Source organism: Vanessa cardui, chromosome 19 (assembly GCF_905220365.1).
Source record: "Vanessa cardui chromosome 19, ilVanCard2.1, whole genome shotgun sequence".
Lineage (NCBI taxonomy): Eukaryota > Metazoa > Arthropoda > Insecta > Lepidoptera > Nymphalidae > Vanessa > Vanessa cardui.
This window is the reverse complement of record NC_061141.1, coordinates 6,591,103-6,612,128: the sequence shown is the minus strand read 5'-3', so window position 1 is coordinate 6,612,128 and position 21,026 is coordinate 6,591,103. Positions and strand designations below refer to the sequence as shown.

Genomic DNA, 21,026 nt, shown 5'->3' with positions numbered 1-21,026 from the left:
CTATTACATTCAACATTAGCTATTTATATTTATTTTCAATGGATAGAAAACTTCAATATCGATTATAAATCGATATTATCAGTTTGTGTGTTTATAAATTCCTTAAAAACGTAAGTCGGAATAGAACATAAATATATCCAAGATAGGTAATTATTATACCTTAATAATACCTTTATAATACCTTAATATACCTTTAGACACTATTAAATACTTGAAAAAATCCACGTAAAAATAAATAAGATCTCAAAAATCATGTTCCATTTATTGAAGTAGGTACTTCTATCTCTAGAAGAGTGATGGCCTTACTTCTAAAGGCGATGATTATAAAATAAATCTTCATTAATTTATACTTCCTCTATTACATTAGTAGACTTATTATCGAGATGTGTGATATCATAAAAATGTCATATTCCTCGAATTCTATTTGAAAAATACAAAGTGGTTAGTGTCAAAATCGCACGATTTATTGGTCAGATAAAGTCATTTGAATAATTTATGTACCGCCCTTTTCTTTCTACCTTCAATTTTGTTCGGCAGAGGTAAGTAAAGTTTTTTTTTTATTGCGTTGTGACAATTTTTATGTAATTTGAACGGTATCATTATCTCCATCTCTGCTGTATGTCGAATCGAATTTGCTACAGTTCAATTGGAGTGATTACATTACCGCCGATTCTTTACCGTATTTTTTTATGTAAGGTTTTTTTCTAAAAGACAATTTTGCTATAAAATAGTGTAATATTTACAATTTCGTCTAAAAAAGCCGTACGTTTGTTTATTTTAAAATACTTTATTTATTAATTATTTGAGTGGAAATAATCGTGTTTTTATTTTAGTTGTCTATACATATAATAAAATTGGAGTGTCTGTTTGTAATATTAAAATAGCCTTTTTTTACTCAATGCATATGTATGCATACACGGTACATATACCAAAATATTTTTTTTACAATTTTTGTCTGTCTGTCTATTATCTGTATCTGTATTTTTGTATTTCTGAAACGGCTAGACCGATTTTGATGGGACTTTCACTGGCAGATAACTGATATAATAAGGAGTAACTTAGGTAACAATAATTTTTTTTGTTAAATTCACAGTTCAAACGCGTACGAGGTCGCGGGCACAGCTTGTGTTAATACTAAAATAGTTAATTAGTAGTCCTATATAAGTTGCGAAAGTATTTTGTTACAAATAGAAACAAGTAATGAAAGATTATCCCTTCGACAGTTCTTAGTTCTGATTAAAACCAAAGTGTAAACATCTATATTAAATGTCGCACGTCGCGATCAATTTCAATAGTAGAGTCTATTGAATAGGTTCCATTAGGCGCCATTGTTATTCCGTTATGTACCTTTTTAATGTATCAATAACAAACCGTAACCACGTCTCACGTGAATACCAAGTTACTTAAGTATTCCACAGGATATTTATCAAACTTTGGTGTAGGTATCTAATATATTATTAAGGTAATAAGTTTCGAAGTGAGATTATCTTCGTAATCTATAGTAAGTTTAGAATAGAAGCTTATGAAATATTTTAAGTATTGTATGCTCAGTTTGTGGTTTGTGCCAACCCGTCTGAGTAGGTACCACCCACTTTTCACATATTATACCACCAAATAGCAGTACTTTGTATATTTTTGTTCCGGTTTAAAGCGTAACTGCAGGTATAAGGGACATAACATCTTGGCTTCCAAGGGTGGTGGCGCAGTGGTATGATAAAAGGAATGAGGAGGCAGTGGTAACCACTTACCATCACGGACCACCCATTTGCCCGTCCGCATATCCTTTACATTAATTAAAACTATATTGTTATAAATAAAAATCATCGTCCACTTTATTTGCAATTTATATTTTATTATTGTAAATAAATATAGACATAGGATAAATATGTTTCTTGCCAATACATCTCGGCTTTACATTTAATTCAAGACTGCAATACGACAGTGCTTTGGTGAGCCTATTTGAATAAAAATATATATTAATTTTGTGCTTTGAGCCTGCCTTTTTTTTGACGAGGAGAAAAAGGATTAACGCATGCCACCCGATCATCCCTCCCGCCAGTCTGAGCCGTTGCCTATAAGCAAGCTCAAATCGACCCCGTTGCCCAGGGTGCACGAGGAGGTGACTGACATGCACCCCAACCTGCCAACTGCCTGACTTATTCGACCTTAAAATCGGAACGTATCAATATAAAACGGAATTAATTAGAGTATAACCATAGGCTTGTTAGAATCGAATATTGTCTAACGGACAAATATACAGGGTTATTGGTAATTCGACGTATATCCGTTAGGAGGTGAAAGAAAGAAAGAAATATTTTGAGTTTAAAAAATAACTCTCCTTTCAGGGATTTCTTCGTGAGGATAATGATAAGGATAGCATCCTGTACTATGCACTTTCGAACAGGCTGTGTGGGCTGTGCTCTGTTATAGAGTTTCTCGAATTAGTTTATAAATACTTTATTTAGACTTTATTACAAAATGTCTTACTTATAACTTAGCTATTGAACCGTTTCTGTTTTTTTTTCATTGTATTTTATTTTAAGTTAATTTTTGTGGGATTTTTTAAGAGGGACCTTTAGTTCGAATTCGTTCAGGTTTCAAGACGAATTTCCACCAGCATCCTTTCTGGTCATTTTATTTCGGTTGCTTTGGAATAAATCTCTACGTTTTATACATTTTTGGAAAGCTAAGAAAACGGTTATGTTTTAAATTAATCTGCAGAACATAATGATTTTTATTGTTTTTAAGGCATTTCGATGGAAAAAAAATCAATAAATATTTAAAAAAATGTCGTTTTCCGTCTCGCATTTTTAAATTTGGACCGATAATTAATGTTTAAATATTGGCAAATTTTTTTTAAGTTTCAAATTCAGTGTTTAATCTTTTTTATAAAACAGAAGAAAAAATAGATTTTTTTGATGCTTTTTTTTTTAAAATAAATATTTGAAGTTGCATTTATGACAAATTTTGAAAAAAGCTAAAAGTCGTGATAACTCAAAAATGGTTAATTTTTGCACCATGCGTCTAATTACCAATAACGGGGTTATTGGTAATTCGACGTAAGATCTAAGATGTAAGTTTTATAAATATATGTGAAAGTAGGATTACGTTTTTCCTATGAATTATCCGTTACAATCTTTCCTTATGTTTACTTAAAATACTTTGAGTATTTCAAAAGAGTTTTTCCAAATGAAATGTATATAAATTGCAAATCAAATCTATTTACGTAAAACTTTGAAAACATATTAAAACAAAGTTTGCAGTATAGACAACACAATTTGTATTTTAGTATGGCACTCCTTCAAATCCGATACCATGACATCCAATAACACCCTACTATAGCTAATGTTGACTACAACGTAATACAAATGTCATTTTCAAAGTATTTTTTTTATTACATTTATGGTTTAAATATCATAAAATGTTTTTGGCATTAAGTCCCAGTTTGGGCGCCCTGTTTTTACTATATGAATCTAAACGGAATTACTTAATTTTAATACTTATTTCCTCGGTTTTACTCATTAAATGACGAAATAACTTTAGTGAAACTTTTAAATGGTCTCGTAAAGGTCAATAAAAAGAGCTTTTAAACGTTCATCAAAGTATTCACCTGCGTTGTTAAAATTTGCAAGGCTGTTGTTAATGGATGAAGCACTTGTCTTGTCATGTCGGTCAGGTTTATTTTTTTTAAATAATAAGAAGTTAATAATAAAAATATGATATGATGTAAGATTCATATGAATACTTTTTGATTTCCAGGATTTGTTATATACAAATACATTTGTACTTCTTGCCTTCTTGTATAACACGGTGGTTGACATTTGCGATCTTTTGTGTACATCATACTTTTGTCCAGTACTAACATTGTAATAAATAAAGTCAAATAAAATCGTATCAAAGCCATGCAATTCTCATAAAAAGTACTTCAATTGAATAGTACATAACATGCATTTGCAAGCAACGTAACCTATATAAAATTCTGTCATTATCTTTTCTAAAACATACCTTATTCCGTTTACATAAGTTCGAAATTCGTAAAACGCTTTACTATTGCTCCATATATCTTTCAATTTGTGGTTACATCAGAGCGATGTTTTTAAATGAACCTTTTTAATTACCCTCAGGTATATACAATATAGCAAGTTAACTGTACTACAAATTTTAACAAGATATCGTACAGCTTATCGACAAATGTATTTTTTTATATCGTTCCATCAAATCTTGAAATTTAGTATATAATGCTAGTCGTAAAATATTTAATTATGTATGACCGAAGGAACAACGACAGCCTGTAAATTCCCACTGCTGGGCTAAGGGCCTCCTCTCCCTTTGAAGAGAAGGTTTTGGAACATATTCCACCACGCTGTTCCAATGCGGGTTGGTGGAATGCACATGTGGCAGAATTTCTATGAATGAAATGAAATATTTCTATCAGCGGTGCTTGCCTGGGTTTGGACCCGAACGCGCATTTATCCACCACTGGGCCATCTCGCCTTGTCAAAGCTTTCCTCGACCGGAGAGCTTTGGCCATAATAGCAATATATGAAAACATAATCTAAGGATTTGTTACCCCAAAATCTTTTTCTTATATTAGGAATACTAGATACCTAAATAAAGTGTTCCAAAATATTTGTAACAATTGTAAGTATTGTCTTGTTGTCGCTATTGATTATTTTGATAGAAATATAAATTAATAAGTAAATAATTACGCGGTATAATGATAAACTTTTATAAATACTATGATCTATACTTATATTATAAATGTGAAAGTTGCTCTGTCTGTCTGTCGTTCTTTCACGAGCAAACCGCTAAACCGAATTTGATGAAAATTAGTATGAAGCACACTTAAACACAAAGGACATTGGCTGCTTTTCTTGCCTAAAATATGACAACCAACCCCTAAAATGCGAGCAAAACTGTGCGAGAGAACTAGTAATATATAAATGCTAAAATGTTATAAAAGAGAATAAAATAAGACACTCGTTAAATTGTTAATATTATACGACGAATCTTGAAAAGTTTCAGTTTCGCAGTTTTGGCTGACTTTTTGTTTTGTTTTGTCTTGTTTATTGTAGATGAAACTTGGAGGCGTAATTTTAATCAGAAGGCGCGCTGAAAGATTATGTCGCTGTTTTATTTGAAAAAAAGCTACAATTACAATTTTACTACTTAAACCGAATAATAAAATATATGTACTGTACCACGGGCTGTAAAATAAAAAAAAATTATGACAGTTGAAATTACAACATATAACTTACATGAATAACCGCATAAAAAAGTGAATAAGGCCGTTTGTCGTTAGGACATACTAGTCGATTTAAGCACAATGGTCAACCGATATATATATGTAGATAGATAGATAAATAGATATATTACATCAAAATAATTAAAAAAAAGAATTGGAGCAAATTACGGGACATTCTTAAAGATTTCCAAATATTTTTGGACTGATATAAAATTCTGATGTAACTATGGGTGACAACCGAGCAGTTTCAGTTCTTAAGGTGACGGAAGAAAGTTTTGGGAGAATCTTTATAAAACCACGGCTTTGACCTTTCCAAGAAGCGTTTTTGTAAAGATATTCAGAGATATTCAGAGTTAAGAGAAAAAATGTTTTTTTTATCGAAAAAATATATAACCTAAACTAGAACATTGTTTAACATATTTTTATTAGTATTTTTTATTTTACTCTCCATTTAGATCACCTCATATGATAACCATGTTTAATTTAGCTGAGATTCTCTATTTACAATCGCTTTATTTTAAAGTTATAAATAATTATTATTCATATTTTATTTTCTTAACTATGTTTATTTTTCGAGCAAAACTTAACTCAAAATTGAATAGAATTTTCCTGATTGTCTGTTACCTCACCTATCTGGACAGAATAAATAGCACCAAAGCAAAATTTTATTTATTATCGTTTATTTTATAATTCATTAATTGTACTCGTAATATGTCTTTGTTAACCTAGATACTAAGACGGGTCGTGCGTGAGAAGCAGGTGTTTGCGATACTTAATTACTAGGATTTTCTCAAATGGCTTAATTACTACAAACGCCGCATCGGATTAAGCTATTAATTATTATCATCCTTTATAACATATTATACTTTCCTTTCCTTCTTTAAATAAATAAAAATGCGACTTTTTTTATTATTATATAATTGTTTTACAACGTATTTTGTACTGTGGGTTCCAGAACTTTAAGCAAAACTTAGCATTTTTCGAGAAAAGGATCAAGCACTATTGTAAAGTTATATGTGAATAAATCATCGGTTGAAAAGTTGAACAGAATTGCTTACGTCTTCTGAACCAGCTTTCAGAAGAGTTTTAGTACTGTAAAAATAGTAGCAGTATTATGTAAAATACAAAAATCAGGCGTGAAAACAATTTATTTTAAAATAAATTGGGTTACTGGCACAATAAAAATCAAAATTTGTCGGGTTAAAGCCTATAAAATATAGTAAAATTGTTGCGAAAGTAGCAACTCGTGCTACGTGAATGATATAGCTCCAGCAATCGCAACACCAGATAAACTTCATTAGATATTCTCAAATAGACAAGTAAGCCATGTAGAGGGAATTTGCTAGTCTTTTTGGTTAAGTACTACCGCTCATTAGTTATTCTAACGTCAAACATAAATACTATGCCTTAATGTGTTTGGTTAAAAGGGAAATTAGTATCCCCAAAGAGACGGACTAATTTCCGTCACAAAAGTGCATCTCATATCTCATCAGCACATTGATAGGGGTAGGAATGGCGTGTTTTACAAACACAATGTCTCCTGGTGGAGTTGAACGTATGTTGTATAATCGGCTTAAGATTTTGCTTGTCTCCTTGTCTTTTGTTTTAGTGAAATATATGATATAAATACATTTCCAGTGTTAAGTATTTAATTTGGTATTTTGAGTCGTAAATCTTAATGCGCGCCATCAATTTAATTATTATTCATGTTCAAGGAAAGCTGTTTAGTAAATCGGCCAACTCAAGCGAGAAATTAAGATGAATATTGAATTATTAATATTTTCTCATTAAGTATGTGTCTGGAGGACGTGTTGACAGAAAAGTAAAAAAATTGAAAAGAAGACATTTTTTTGTAGGTTTATAAAAAATAAGAGAGTCTGTTTCATGGGTTGATCGAGATTGGTAATGAAATCATATCACGCTTACAAATGTATACAAATATGTGTTTTACATTGCTTTTTTGACCATTTTATGTAAATTAATAATAACTAGTTTATCCCAAAACAAATTCAGAAAACTCTGAAGTGGCACTACATTTGGTTTGTGCAATTTTATATTGAATAATAAAAATATATTTTATATTTTAAATTTAATGATTGTTTTTATGCTAATTCAGAGCAGCTAGTCTGTAAATTTATGCAGATCTGTCAACAACATTGTATATATTATTAATGCTGTTCATACAACTTCACGTGATGACATAATTTTGTAAACGAAGTGAATGTTTAGAATTCAAATGGAAATTATATTCATAATATGTTATATTAAATTTTACGTGTACCCTCTAGGTCATTTTTGAGTTTTGCGTGGTTTGGTTGGTTTATTCATAATTCTAAGGATAAATTTTTCAATCATTCATAACAAAAACAGTATCGCATTCTAGGAAAATATGAAATATATTTTTTCTATAAAACCTTTTTGTACTTATATTTTATAAAATAATTTATGATGTTTTGTTCATACTTTTGATGTGACGTGACATTTGTATTGGTTTATTGATTGCAAACTTTATTTTGAAAATATTTATTTATTTTAAAACAATATGAACCAGAGAAGTTTACAATCTGAAGAAATAAAGTGCGTGTGTAGTGAAACAGCGAAAAAACCATTAATTGCATTAGCAGGGTGCTCAGATGATTTAGCAGCGGTTTCAGCTTTGCCTGATAATTTGGTACCTCGAAAATGCGGCCCAACTCTTATAAATTTTCTTAAAAACCGCGAAATGAAACATGAAAGTGTTCTTAACAATCTACTAGACGAAGCAAAATCTATTAATAATGACATTAACACAAAAGTGAGAAATATTGCAGAAATTTTGTTGAGTGACATCCAAGATAGTGACGCAGATATAAAAAAAATCATAGCAAAATATAAATCGAATAGTTTACCTTTATCAGTCGAAGATCGCAATAATGCCCTTAAAGAGATTACAAAAATATCTGTACAAAGAACAGAAAATCTCGCAAAATTCAAACTAGAATCTCTTGCTCTGGAGAGGCGACGAGCCGATAAATTAAAAATGATTTTAAAGCGTCAGTTTCAACACCTAATAACTGTTGGACACAAGCCACCTTCGAGTTTGCTGCATGAATTTGATGAACAGATGTATGATATAAATCATCAGTTACTTAGCAACTCCAGGGCTTATATGGAGGTGGAAGCACAGTTTCGACTACAGTTAGAGGAACGCATTGTACACGCACATTCAGTGATCAATGAATTTTGTCTCAAAAGCGAAAGTTCACCATTGTTGAAGCATGCTAACTTTGGAAAACAATCCAGCGCTGAATATGAGAAAAATCAAATATCGAAAGATGTATTAAATTTGGACCAAGTTAAAAAAAATGTTTCTGAAATTTTGGAAGCATATAACACTGCATGTTCTATAGCTCTTCATAAAATATCTGTTGAATTAGATACTTTGTACAATAGTGTTGGAAATAGAAGTAACAATTTATTAAATAACAGGAGTAGTTTTGAAGTTTTAAATTTGAATAATATTGTCAGTGATACTTTCGGTCTCTTATCAAAATATAATGAACAATATAATAATGAGGATTTAAATAATATATGCAAAATAATAGAAACCGATGGTTTAAACCTACAAAAAATATTGACTTCTCTTTTTAAAAGTCTTCATGACATATACTTAATTTTATCAGAGTTATGTCGTATATGCAATGACCATGATAATCGTTTGTCCTTAGTGCAAAAATTCATGATGCTAAGCTTGGATGATACGCAGACGACATTTGATGCAATTGAACTTTCAAATGAAGTTAACTTTAATATTGCTTTAGAACAAATGCGTTGTGCTCTTGACTTTGATAAACTTCAGCAACAATTTGAGGTTATCAATAACTATTTAAACAAGAAAGGAGACACGTTTTGTCAACAAAAGGAAGCTGAATACGCTAAGATTGAAGATTTCATGAAATTCACTCTAACCATGTTTGCTATTATAAGTTCTGAATTTTCCTGCTTATTAGATAAGCTTTATAATAAAGCGCAACCCCTAGACACTCCGATTACTTCCGCAGATTCTACATCAAACTTTCAGGAAGTTTTGTCTTTACGTGCACCGATTTTGCAAACTATTCTTCAAACTCAACTTCAAGAACAGGAAATAAATGTATGTATAAATAACTATCTGGAATCTTTTGATAATATTTTACTTCTTATCTCTGAATACTTGAACGGACATTCAAGAAAATGGGTGGATGAAAAATGTTCACTTGTAAACATGAGATGTTCTCTTAAGGTCATAAGTCATAGCATACGCAAAGAACGAATAGAAGCTGCTCGTGAAGCACGCCTGGCAGAGATACGATTCCACGAATCACGCCTTAATTCCCACTTGGATGCCATGTATAATATAATTGATAGGCTACCTATAGAAGCATCGGAGTTTAAGGCGATTGATGCACCGGACCTATATCCTTTTACTAAATGGATAAAAACAATTAAAACTAATATGGATATGTTATTGGTTAAAGAAACAATTGATCCTGAATTTAAGAGACTAAAAATGACCAGCTATGCATATCGATTGGGAAAGCACAGACAGTTGTTTGAAGAATCCTTGGATTCGGCAATAAATGATTATAAAGATATAATAAAGATTAGTTTACAAAAAGCAAGAATGTCGAACGTAAAATTTATGTCAAGAATAAAGCTTTTCTTCGAAGGAGGCAAATTTGCAGCAGCTGAGGCCATAAAATCATGTGCCGCGCTTGTAAAAGCAGGAGATGCTTTAGAATCATGTTCCTCTCGCACAATGGACGTTTTAAATCAACGCCGCAATCAGTTGCTAGCACTAGCAGATCAACAGATAGCACCGCTTCAACGTGTAGTCGAGGATTTCGTTAAATATGCTGCTAAAAATACTTTTGATAAGAAAAAAATGCCTCCTAATCGAAGTAAATAATATATTTTTTTTAAAGTTTTCTCTGAGTACTTTTGTTATTTTCCCAATATAATTCCTTTTTTTATAAACAACTCTAATTAAGAACATTTAGTTACAAATAATACCATCATTAATTTGCTTGCATAAACTTCCGACATAGTATCTAGGATGGAGTAGTGCGTCTTATAATCGCAAAAGTCAAAACTTGTTATTGTTAACAGAAAAAATGTTTCATTTGATGATGTTTTTTAAAAATTATAATCATTACAAATATTAGTTTTATTATTATCAAGAATTTGCATTCAATGCGTGCAAGTACTTAATACCAGGTGGTATTGATACGTGATTAGATTGTAGAAGGTTGATCTTCAGCTGTAGAAATACTCGAAAATAGTCTGGTATTTTTATGAAATATTGATCAACCTGTACAGGTTTAGAAAGTTGGTAAATGTGATGTATAAAACGCATCAAAATCCGCTGCGTAGATTTAAAGATATAGGGACAGAGAAAGCGACTTTGTTTTATACTATGTAGTGATGGAACTCATATACGGCTCACAGTTATGGTGCGATATGGGGCAGAATTTATTAATATCTTTAATCAAATTTTGTGTATGTGATGTGAGGTCATATGATGTACGACATATATTAGCTCTTTTTCAAAGTTTTTTTGCTGAGTTCGATTACAGCGCTTTCGAGGGATCCTTGTAGTATATGCCGCATGACGAATTAAAGCCGCATTTTCGAAAGTCTATTTTTGCTTTATTCGCAAGTTTCCTTTGAAATTGTCCTCGAAGTAGTTTCTGACGTAATCGTAAATCGACTTTTAAGTAGTCTAATATTTTTCATTTCATTTTATTTAGGAGGACTCTAAAAAATATGTTGAATACGCAATGATTTTTATTACTTTTTAGTGCATATTCATTTGTTTTAAAATAGTGTTTTGTTTTAAGTCGGTTTTTCTTTTTGTTAAAATTTTTATTTATAATCCTCTAAATGAAATACGATGTCGCAAATTTATTTGAAAAAAAAATACCTTTTAGAATATACTAGGGTTACATTTTTTTATATTAATGACAACACAGAATGTCTCATATTATATATGTCGAAGGCCAAGAGACTATCGATGAAAAGATACACAATAAGGAGAGGTATCTTCTGAAAAAATAACAATGTCGGTCGGATTGAGACACCGTGAATAGCTTCCCTTTTTTCAGAGGATCGTCGTATTATCGTCGTGCAAGGAATTCCGATGAGATAATTAAGACATCGAGGGCAAAGTCTGTGATATGATCGATATAACTGACTTTTTTCTGGTATGAACTGATTTAATTAAATATTCGTACATGATTATATGTATATAAGAGTAGGTGGGTAAGTGTTAATAAATAATTAATTTAAGTAAATGGAGTATATACTTTTTATTTTATTTATTACATAATATGATCTTGAACGATTAGTTGTCCCCTTTTAAATAGACCGATGTTTAATTTTATTCTGAAATAGATGTTAATCTATTTAAGAAACAAACAAAATAAAAGCCATGAAAGTTTCTTAGAAGATTTTTTCGATATAGATATGTTATTAAATACTTATAGTACTGCTCAGTATGTACTGCAGCAGTAAGTACTGCAGATGCTCTATATAACTTAAGTAAGAGCTCGCTGTATGCCATGTGGTGATTAATTTAACTCGACTCTTAGAAGGTTTTTACTGCTGTGATATGGAAATGACAGGCTTATCGCGTTCACTTTGACGCGTCCTTGATCCTCGGTCTCAAGTGTTAAGAGTTAGCGTGGTTATTTATTGTTCATAATATATTCATGACACTCTGATCATTTTAAATTATATTTTAACCTGATGAATAATATTTTAAATTTCATTAAAATACAAATTAACCATACAGTGTAATATCTATGAAGGAAATATTATGTGAGCTGTGATCAGTACACATTTATGAAATAAATTAAGGCGGAATTTTATATTGAAAAATACAGGTTTTCCCACGATGGTTTTCTTTATTGCCGAGCATGTTATATCACTGCATAGTATATACAAAGCGCTTCCTCTGTCCCTATATCTTTATGCATGCTTAAATCTTTAAAAGTGTACAACGGATTTTGATGCGGTTTTTTTAATAGATAGAGTGATTCGATAGAAAGGATATAGTAAAATGCGCTGATCATTTTAGGTGCTTCTAATATGATCTCATAAATAAACATATTCTGTAGTCTATTCAGTATTAGCATTGCACCCATGCGAAGACAGGGCGGGTCGCTAGTTAATTATAAACATAAAACTGAAACAGTTAAGTTAACAGTTTAAGATTCACGTGTAATTATTACGGGATCACACTATTTTTTGGATACTGTTTATGTCATATCATTTAAACAGCTTCAAGCTTAAGCCATACGTCAAACAATAAAAACAGATTTGCCTCTGACAGTGAAAAAGAAGACGGCTTACAGTTTAGATAAAAGGGACAAACTTTAAAGGGTTTCTTTTTATATATATATTTTTAAAACATCGTTTTTTAGTCATTTTTTAATCATCTCAGTTTGCTTAGATAATTTTTAATTTAGCTTCTTTCATCCTTTCTAGAGCGTTAATAACCTCTTATGTTTTAATTAGTTTTAAAAAAAGCCTTTATTTAAGTCAATACCTTGTGGTTTATACAGCTATATTAATATTATTAATGCAAAAGTAACTCTGTTTGTCGCTCTTTCACGACCAAACTCCCGAATCGAATTTGATAAAGTTTGGTATAAAGCAATCTTAAACTTCAAGAAAAGACATAGAAAGGACATGACATTTTTGCCTGAGACATGACAACCAATGCCCTAAAACGCGGTGGACTACTAGTATTATTGGATTAGTTGAAACCTAAATTAATCACACTTTGTTGACATGCATATGCCTTCAAATTGATCAATCATTTAGATATTCATTTGGCGTAACGATATTTTGACAGACGATTCATCAACTCTGCTGCAAACTTGGTATGGTCGATGGTAATGGTGAATCCGTGCAATTAAATGTAAGGAAAAAGTAATTACTATGTGTCTTGGAGGATATTCTCGGTAACATTAAATTTAATTAGATAAATGACATTTTTAAGTGTTTGTAACAACTTGATTCAATAAGGAATGTTATGACTTTTGTGATCGATCAAAAATATAAAATTTAAATAGTATCTCCATAGCCTACTAGCTCGTAAGGATTCGTTTGTTTTCAACTTAACCCTACGATGATATTACAAAATATGCGTAAATAATCCTCTTCAAACAAAAACCACACAACACTCCTAATAATGAAAGCAGCCGCCTAGTATACGCATTCATTTACAAACTTGGAAATTGTTACAAAGTCACCTCGGGCAATGTTTCCATAGCAATATTCCCTTACCCAAAATTTATTCGAAATTAAAGAGACTTCTTACTCCTTACCTCGAGCGGTTACTTGTGAAACGAGATTTAGACTTTGATAGTTTTGAAGTATTGTTATTCAAAAGGGAAGATAATATAATTAATTAACCTGTAATTGAGGTTTAATTTTAGAAAAGAATATTATGTCGAATAACGGTTTATTATTGAATAGCTGAAGTGTACTTTTACAATAAATGTTCACTAAAAGCTTTTGTCATGAGATATCTCTCTATTGTGACGGTTTCTATTTATGATCTATTTCAAATAATACTATTATGTTGCCATAAATATATAAAAAAATCGCAAAGGCTTGACGCTATATAGATTTTAGTCGAAAACAAATACTTGGGTATTTGTTTTAGACTAAACTCAAAAACTACTCTCTGTATTTTCTAAATGTAATTACTCTCTTAAAATAGTGTAATAGTGTAATGAATGAAATCTAAAAGATTTTAATCCAGCAAATGAAAGGCACATTAAGAACGTTGTGATCGATTTCTAAGAACGATAGAATAATGGATGCATTTCCCGTTTATATTCAACATTGATAGTGATCACACGATATTCTTCATCATTGGAAAGTGATACGGTGTGGTACGAATGCACTGTTTTTATCTATAGCTTTTATCTATCTACTATCAGTCCATATAATAAAATTGGGGTATTTGTTTGTTAAATTAAAATAACGGCTTTTTATGAAATGCATAATGTACACGATACATATACCAAAATAATATTTTTTACAATTTTTGTCTGGCAGTACTGATTTTGACGGGATTTTCAATAGCAGATAGCTGATGTAATAAAGAGTAACTTAGGCTACTTTATTTATTTTAGATTTTGATATAAAATTATAATAAAGTCAGGCCGCAATATCCAAATACTGTCCAATAACGCGTTTAGCCCTCCACAGTGCCGCCGTCACATCGAATTTCTCTCTCAAAGCTACCTAATACAGAAATTATTTGTTAACTTAGTAAACTCTGCGAACTACACAACAACTTTTTTGTTAAATTCAAACGAAGTCGCGGGCATAGCTATGTTAAGTTAAAATTTATTTCTTTCTTGTCATCAGCATTGTTTTGACATTCGAATGAAAAAATTCGTCATCCCGTCAAAGTAAATCCTTATTTATTTATACAAAAATTTTAATGCTTTCAAAGAAAATTAAGGGAGAGTAGTATTTGGATATACACGATCCATTTAATTTTGTAAAAATTAAGAATTTCTTTAGATCTTTACATAAAAAAGTATATTAAAATTTATCATCCCTTCGAAGCATTAAATATTTAATGTTAAAACAGAGACAAACCAACAACATTACTGAAGAATATATTTTGTGCAGAGGGAGCGTAAAACAGCAATGTAATGAGGTTTAGACGGGATTTCTAGAAATGTTGTTAGAGCAATGAAGATGAATTATTTATTCGAACACACCTTTTACAAACATCAATGTATAATTGTACCATTCATGCGCAAATATACATTGATACTGCTTTTAGTAAGATTATTGGTTAAATACATTAAAGTTAATTTCAATTTGTACAACGCATAACCAATTATACAAAATAAATAACTTTATTGCAGCATTGAGTTTTTGCACCATAATAGGTAAAAATATTATCGTAAAAACTTAAGAATTATTTGTTCGATTTTTACGAAATTTAAAAAAGGCAATTTTTTTTGTAAGTATAATGTGACGAAGGTGGTAATGCAAGTCTTGATGAAACATCTTCATCTCTTTTTCTCTCGACTCGAATCTTGAGCTAACTACTTTGTATTAATAAAAACTTTATCCAACACATAGAAAACTTTTAATCCAGGTAAATTAGTTGATTCCTGAGGGTTGGAGAGCGTAATATATTATTTATTTTTAAAAGCTACCTCAACATCCACGTTATTTAAAATAATCTCATTATACGATTAATTATTTAACGCTTTCTCCATAATTTATATAAACAAAGGTCTACGGTTATAAAGGTCCAAGCCATAACAGGACTAATTATATATTATTTCTTGCCGGATATTAAATATTAAAATAAAAACTCACAAAGGGTCAGCTATATAAAGCTTTCATTATGCCCGTGACTTATTAATGAAGATTGAATATATAGACTATATAAATACTATATAAACTTTGAGTAGTTAGTGAGGAAATTAAATTCCAATTTAAGCTTTTAATAACAGAAAATCGATGATGTATATTGTGTAGCTTGCTATGGCAACTAACTAAAAATATACTAATTTTTGGAGTATATTCATAGGTATATAGTATATAAGAAATGTTAACCATATACATATACATAGGCCAATGAGCTTAAAGCTATTATAACTAAGGCAGACATTGTTATACAAGATCAAAAGTCATAATTTTATAATTAAATAAATTTAATTTGTCCCATGAAATGATAAAAATAAACAGGTTGTAAAACAGCATCGGTACGAGTATTTAATTTGTGGTAAAATGTTCACCAATGTGATGTTTTTCGCTTTCTCGTTATTTATTACCCCGGTCTCATTTTGTTTCGGAAATACCTCGCCTATATATTCCCATTATCAAGTAAAAGCTGTATCAAATCACGCTACCGACCTGTAGACCCTCATCCAGTAGTAACTTGAAGTTCTTTAATATTGAATTTGGCATCCGAATCACTAGATTTCAGATATATTTTTTTTTTTTTTATTTTGAAACTGGAACAGATATAGTTTTTGTCTTATCGATTTTTATTAAATTGTCAATAATCATATTGTTGCAGTTGGAGAACGTTCAGATGCTGGATAAATATAATCTTCGAAATCCATCAAAGGGCACGCTGTACTTCGCCACGACACATCTGATATTTGTCGATCATGAAATGAGAAAAGAGACATGGGTAAGTTCATAACTTCTTTCACTGTATGATGAAGACTATGTTTTTCGTTCCTTTATCCAGGAAGACTATACATTTGCGCATAATGCATTTTAGTGTACAGGTTTGTGTTTGTGTGTATTCTCTGTTTAACCTCACCTATATTGTCCAATGGGATGGCAATCAGTCACGACGAAAAATAATTCGAGAAAGGACAGTTCAGGGCCAACGGATTAAGTTACTTTCTACGAAGCAATAGAAGTATAAACACCACTTTCTACATTAAACAGGGCTTCATACAAAATTTTTCTAATAACTTTTTATTTTCCTGACCCATAGTTTGGGGCCAAGAACACCGTAGTTATCAGCTAGCCACTGAATAACAAGGTGGTTCAACTGAAACATTGATATCAAAGAAAATTATAGGAATACAAATTGTGAGATACGTAATGTGAACCAAATTGGACAGTAGGGACAATATCTTATTCGTAAAATGAGGATATACAGTTGCTCCTATTATTTTTTATTTCAGAAAACACGGTATTTAGAGACGTCGACATATATTAATTTATACGATGTGTACAGTATTGTATTTACACGTAATTAGACATAACTTTAAAGATCTACTACGATTGATTAAAATAATTTCAGAAATGTCTTATTGATTTTATTTCGGTGTTTTAATCGATTATCTAAAATCGATTTCCAGCATTATTTTTATAATTTTGTTTTCACATATTATATTATTTATTATATTAGTTATACATTTATTTACGGACGACGTGGTGATGGCAAAGGGTTCATGAGTATTAAAAATGGATCAATGATATAAGGATCGTAAGTGGAAAGTGTCGTTTGAAGTCGACTATTTCATTCTACGTCATTGATCAATGGGATGTCATCGATCAACGACGGTCGATCGATCGGTCCTGCACCACGCTTATTTTTATTTTATTTTATACTACCAGTTTTTTTTAACTTTGCCGTAAATTCAAATCATAAAAAATACATTGGTAAAAAAGGCATATCATTCGATACAAGTTTTATAGATGATAAAAATTTTTTTGCGTTGATTTAGTACCTGTTGACTTCCAAGCAGGATACATTACATACTTGTATAATTGTATTTTACTAATATGACTGTATTTTTTAAATGTTGAATAAGGGTAACTGGGTTTCTTGCCGGTTCTTCTCGGTAGAATCTACTTTCCGAACCGGTGGTAGCTTCGCTTAATTGTTAAATGACGACTCAAAAGGGCTTGTAAAAGCCAATTTGAATAAAGTTTATTTTGATTTGATTTTATCGTCTTTTCTAAAAAATCATTAAATAACCTCTGGCTTTCTTTTAGGTTCCCCAATATTCTTCTATGTAGGCATTGTTAATTAAAAGTTACCTTTAATAGTGTTACGTTACTCTTTCTAGATTCTTTTGATGCACATATCGTCCGTCGAACGTCTACCAATAACCACGACGGGGTCGCCATTGCTCGTTCGAACCAAAACCTTTCAGTCGGTATTCTTCGTGATACCACGCGAGAGGGACTGTCACGAGATGCATCAGACGCTCTTGAGATTAAGTCAGCCAGGTAAGTTACATTATTGTGGAAAATGCTCATCTTAATACGACCCCCATAATTATTATATGTATCTAAGTAAGTTTGGTGGCGTAGGTTTTGGTGATTTAAGGTATATCTGTAGTTACTACCTACCATAAGTTATTGCTAGTTTGCTAGTCTGCTCACTTACATTTACTAGTAAATGGTTGATATGATATATCACTTATTTCGATTACATTTATGATTATATAATGTACGTATATATACATATTCATTATTCTAAATAAGAAAAAAATTATTGAACAACATCACATACATTACTCTGATCCAAATGTTAGCAGCTAAAGCACTTGTGTTATGGAAAATCAAATGTAACGAAGTAACCACAAACACCCAGACCCAAGACAACATAGAAAACTAATGAACTTTTGCTACATCGACTCGCCCGGGAATCGAAGCCGGGACCTTTTAGTGGCGTACCCATGAAAACCGGTGTACACACTACTCGGCTACGGAGGTCGTCAATATTAATTCCTTTATAATTTTCGATATTAATTTATTCATGTCATTATAAAATAATGTCTTAATTACAGTTCATTTGGATGAATTATACTGTTTCCACTACAAGTCGACTCCGGATGATTTACCGAAGTCAGCCGGATGGAACTTCTTTGATATACAGACCGAGTATCAAAGGATGAATGTACCGAATGAACAGTGGGTTCTCTGTAACGCCAACAAGGAATATGAAGTAAGCTAATGTTATATTTGAACATTTATCATAGTCTCCAGTCTGTTCCCAGACGTGATATATGAATAGAAGATAATTTTAAAATGGAATTTCAGTTTCATTTCTATCGTTTTATTGAAATTTATGTTTATTGCGGGTATATGGTATATGCTGTGGATTTTATAAAATCATAACTTGATACACAGTTACAGTACAGTAACATGCTGCCTGTTAATATCCCACTGCTGGGCTTAGGCCTATAGGCCTCCCATTGAGGAGAGGGTTCCACCACGCTGTCCCAATCCGGATTGGTAGAATACACATGTGGCTGAATTTCGGTGAAATTCGACGCATGCACGTTTCCTCACGATGTTTTCCTTCACCGCCGAGCACGAGATGAATTATAAACACAAATTAAGCACATATATTTAGTAGTGCTTGTCTGGGGATTGAACCCAAAATCATCGGTTAAGATGCACGCGTTCTAACTCCTGGGTCATGTGAGCTCAATACTACAGTTAGTTAATCTTTAATTTCCTATATCTTGTTTTTTTGGGTTTGAATAAAGATTTTCTTATTCTTATTATAATTTAAAACACTATTACAGCTCTGCGACACGTATCCAAGTGAAATATACGTACCAGCACGAGCCTCTACAGCTGTGCTCTTAGGCAGCGCCAGCTTCAGATCGCGAGGTCGCTTACCAGTTCTCGCTTACTTACATCACAATAAAGCAGCCATTGCTCGATGCAGCCAGCCTTTGAGTGGATTCTCGGCTCGGTGAGTCTTTTATTGGACACAATAAATCTAACATTGTATAGTTCATACGAGTCGAATTCCTATAGAACTAACGACTCGCACCTCATTGGTCGATTTGCGCGGCAGGAGTATGAATGCTGTATAGTACGACAAAACTTATATGTAGCATCGGCAAAATTCGTAAAACCGATCACATCCGAATTGTGTACGCTATCCCAAATTATCAACATTTATTTCTCATGTGAATATGATCTTTACACAAACGTAATAATTTGTAATAACATATGACCTCATATATTCGTCAATTTGAACCGTTGATTTACATGCACTTGATTTCTCAGCTTGAACTGACGCGAGAATCTATAGCGACGAATAGCTTCGAATGGCGCGATAGGCAGTAATCTATTTTATTTTCATTTCATTGCATTATCCGATGCTACATCTAATTTATGTCGTACTATTCCTAAGACAATTTCGTTGACTTATACGTTACTTCAGAGATTATACCGAAACGGTCACGCAGATGTAGCACAAATTGCACAATACTTTTTATTTTTTTCAGTATGGCTCTGATAGTATTGTAGTGAAATTATTTGATTCAATGTTCGTCATTGTTGTAATTATAATATCACTATAATGAGTAGATTGTCTTATAATATGTAATAAGATAACTTATAACATGTATACTGTAGATTTAGGTTTGAACCTAAAAGAAATAATTTAATTACTCATTCGAGAAAATATAAATAAATTTATTTTCTGTTTATATCGCTATTGATATATCTATTGATGATTGATATATATGTTCGTTAATCTATGTCGACATACCGGTCCTTAACTATTTCTTAGGTAAATCTGGTAAAGATCGAAATGGCAAATCAAGGTATCTGTCATGTGTTTTTAAATATTGATGAAGTAATTTGTTGACAAGGAAATAGGTAATAACGAAGTTCGTATATTATTAAGAATACAAATAAATTGCTGCTTTCAACAACTGTAAGCTCGCGTAAGTGTAACTAAATGAGTTGTAGTCAATTGACCGTAACTAAGTGCGCTGAATCTAACTATCGGACAACGCGTCTCAATATGTACAGCCAGAGTAAGAAAACCTTCGTCAGTTTTCAAATCTTTTATCAAGGCTTAAACTCTTAGTACCTTTTGAATCTAAAGATCGAATCATTGCGTCCGCAATATGTCATTCCCGATCGGTAAAGCAGATTATCGCTCATACTGAGCACACGAAAATAGATCTTAAGGTGACGAACCTTTTCTTGCTTTGACTGTCCATTATAGAAATTATTTAGCCCATGATAATAACTCAGGAACATTTACCTATATGGGCATGAGGTCAATTTATTTTTGGCGCTCCTTTCGTCCCCCTTTAACATATGTTAATATTTTCAGATGTATGGAAGACGAACAAATGCTGGATCTGATTCGGCGTGCGAATCCCAACTGCGGTTATATGTATGTTGTGGACACAAGGCCCAGGGTGAGATGATATTCTATATTATATAAACACAATTTACATAATAATTTAGGCTTTTAAATAAAAAT

The 21,026-nt window shown here is 31.6% G+C and overlaps 1 protein-coding gene across 1 annotated transcript in view; it reads left to right on the top strand.

The window, feature by feature from the left end:
- LOC124537733 (myotubularin-related protein 6) overlaps nucleotides 1-21,026 on the top strand; it is a 64,324-nt gene that overhangs the window by 33,182 nt on the left and 10,116 nt on the right. Inside the window, exons 2-6 of the mRNA XM_047114624.1 lie at nucleotides 16,332-16,448; nucleotides 17,848-18,010; nucleotides 18,574-18,731; nucleotides 19,318-19,490; nucleotides 20,874-20,961. Coding sequence (XP_046970580.1) covers nucleotides 16,332-16,448; nucleotides 17,848-18,010; nucleotides 18,574-18,731; nucleotides 19,318-19,490; nucleotides 20,874-20,961 — 699 coding nt within the window. The remainder of the gene's footprint in view (nucleotides 1-16,331; nucleotides 16,449-17,847; nucleotides 18,011-18,573; nucleotides 18,732-19,317; nucleotides 19,491-20,873; nucleotides 20,962-21,026) is intronic.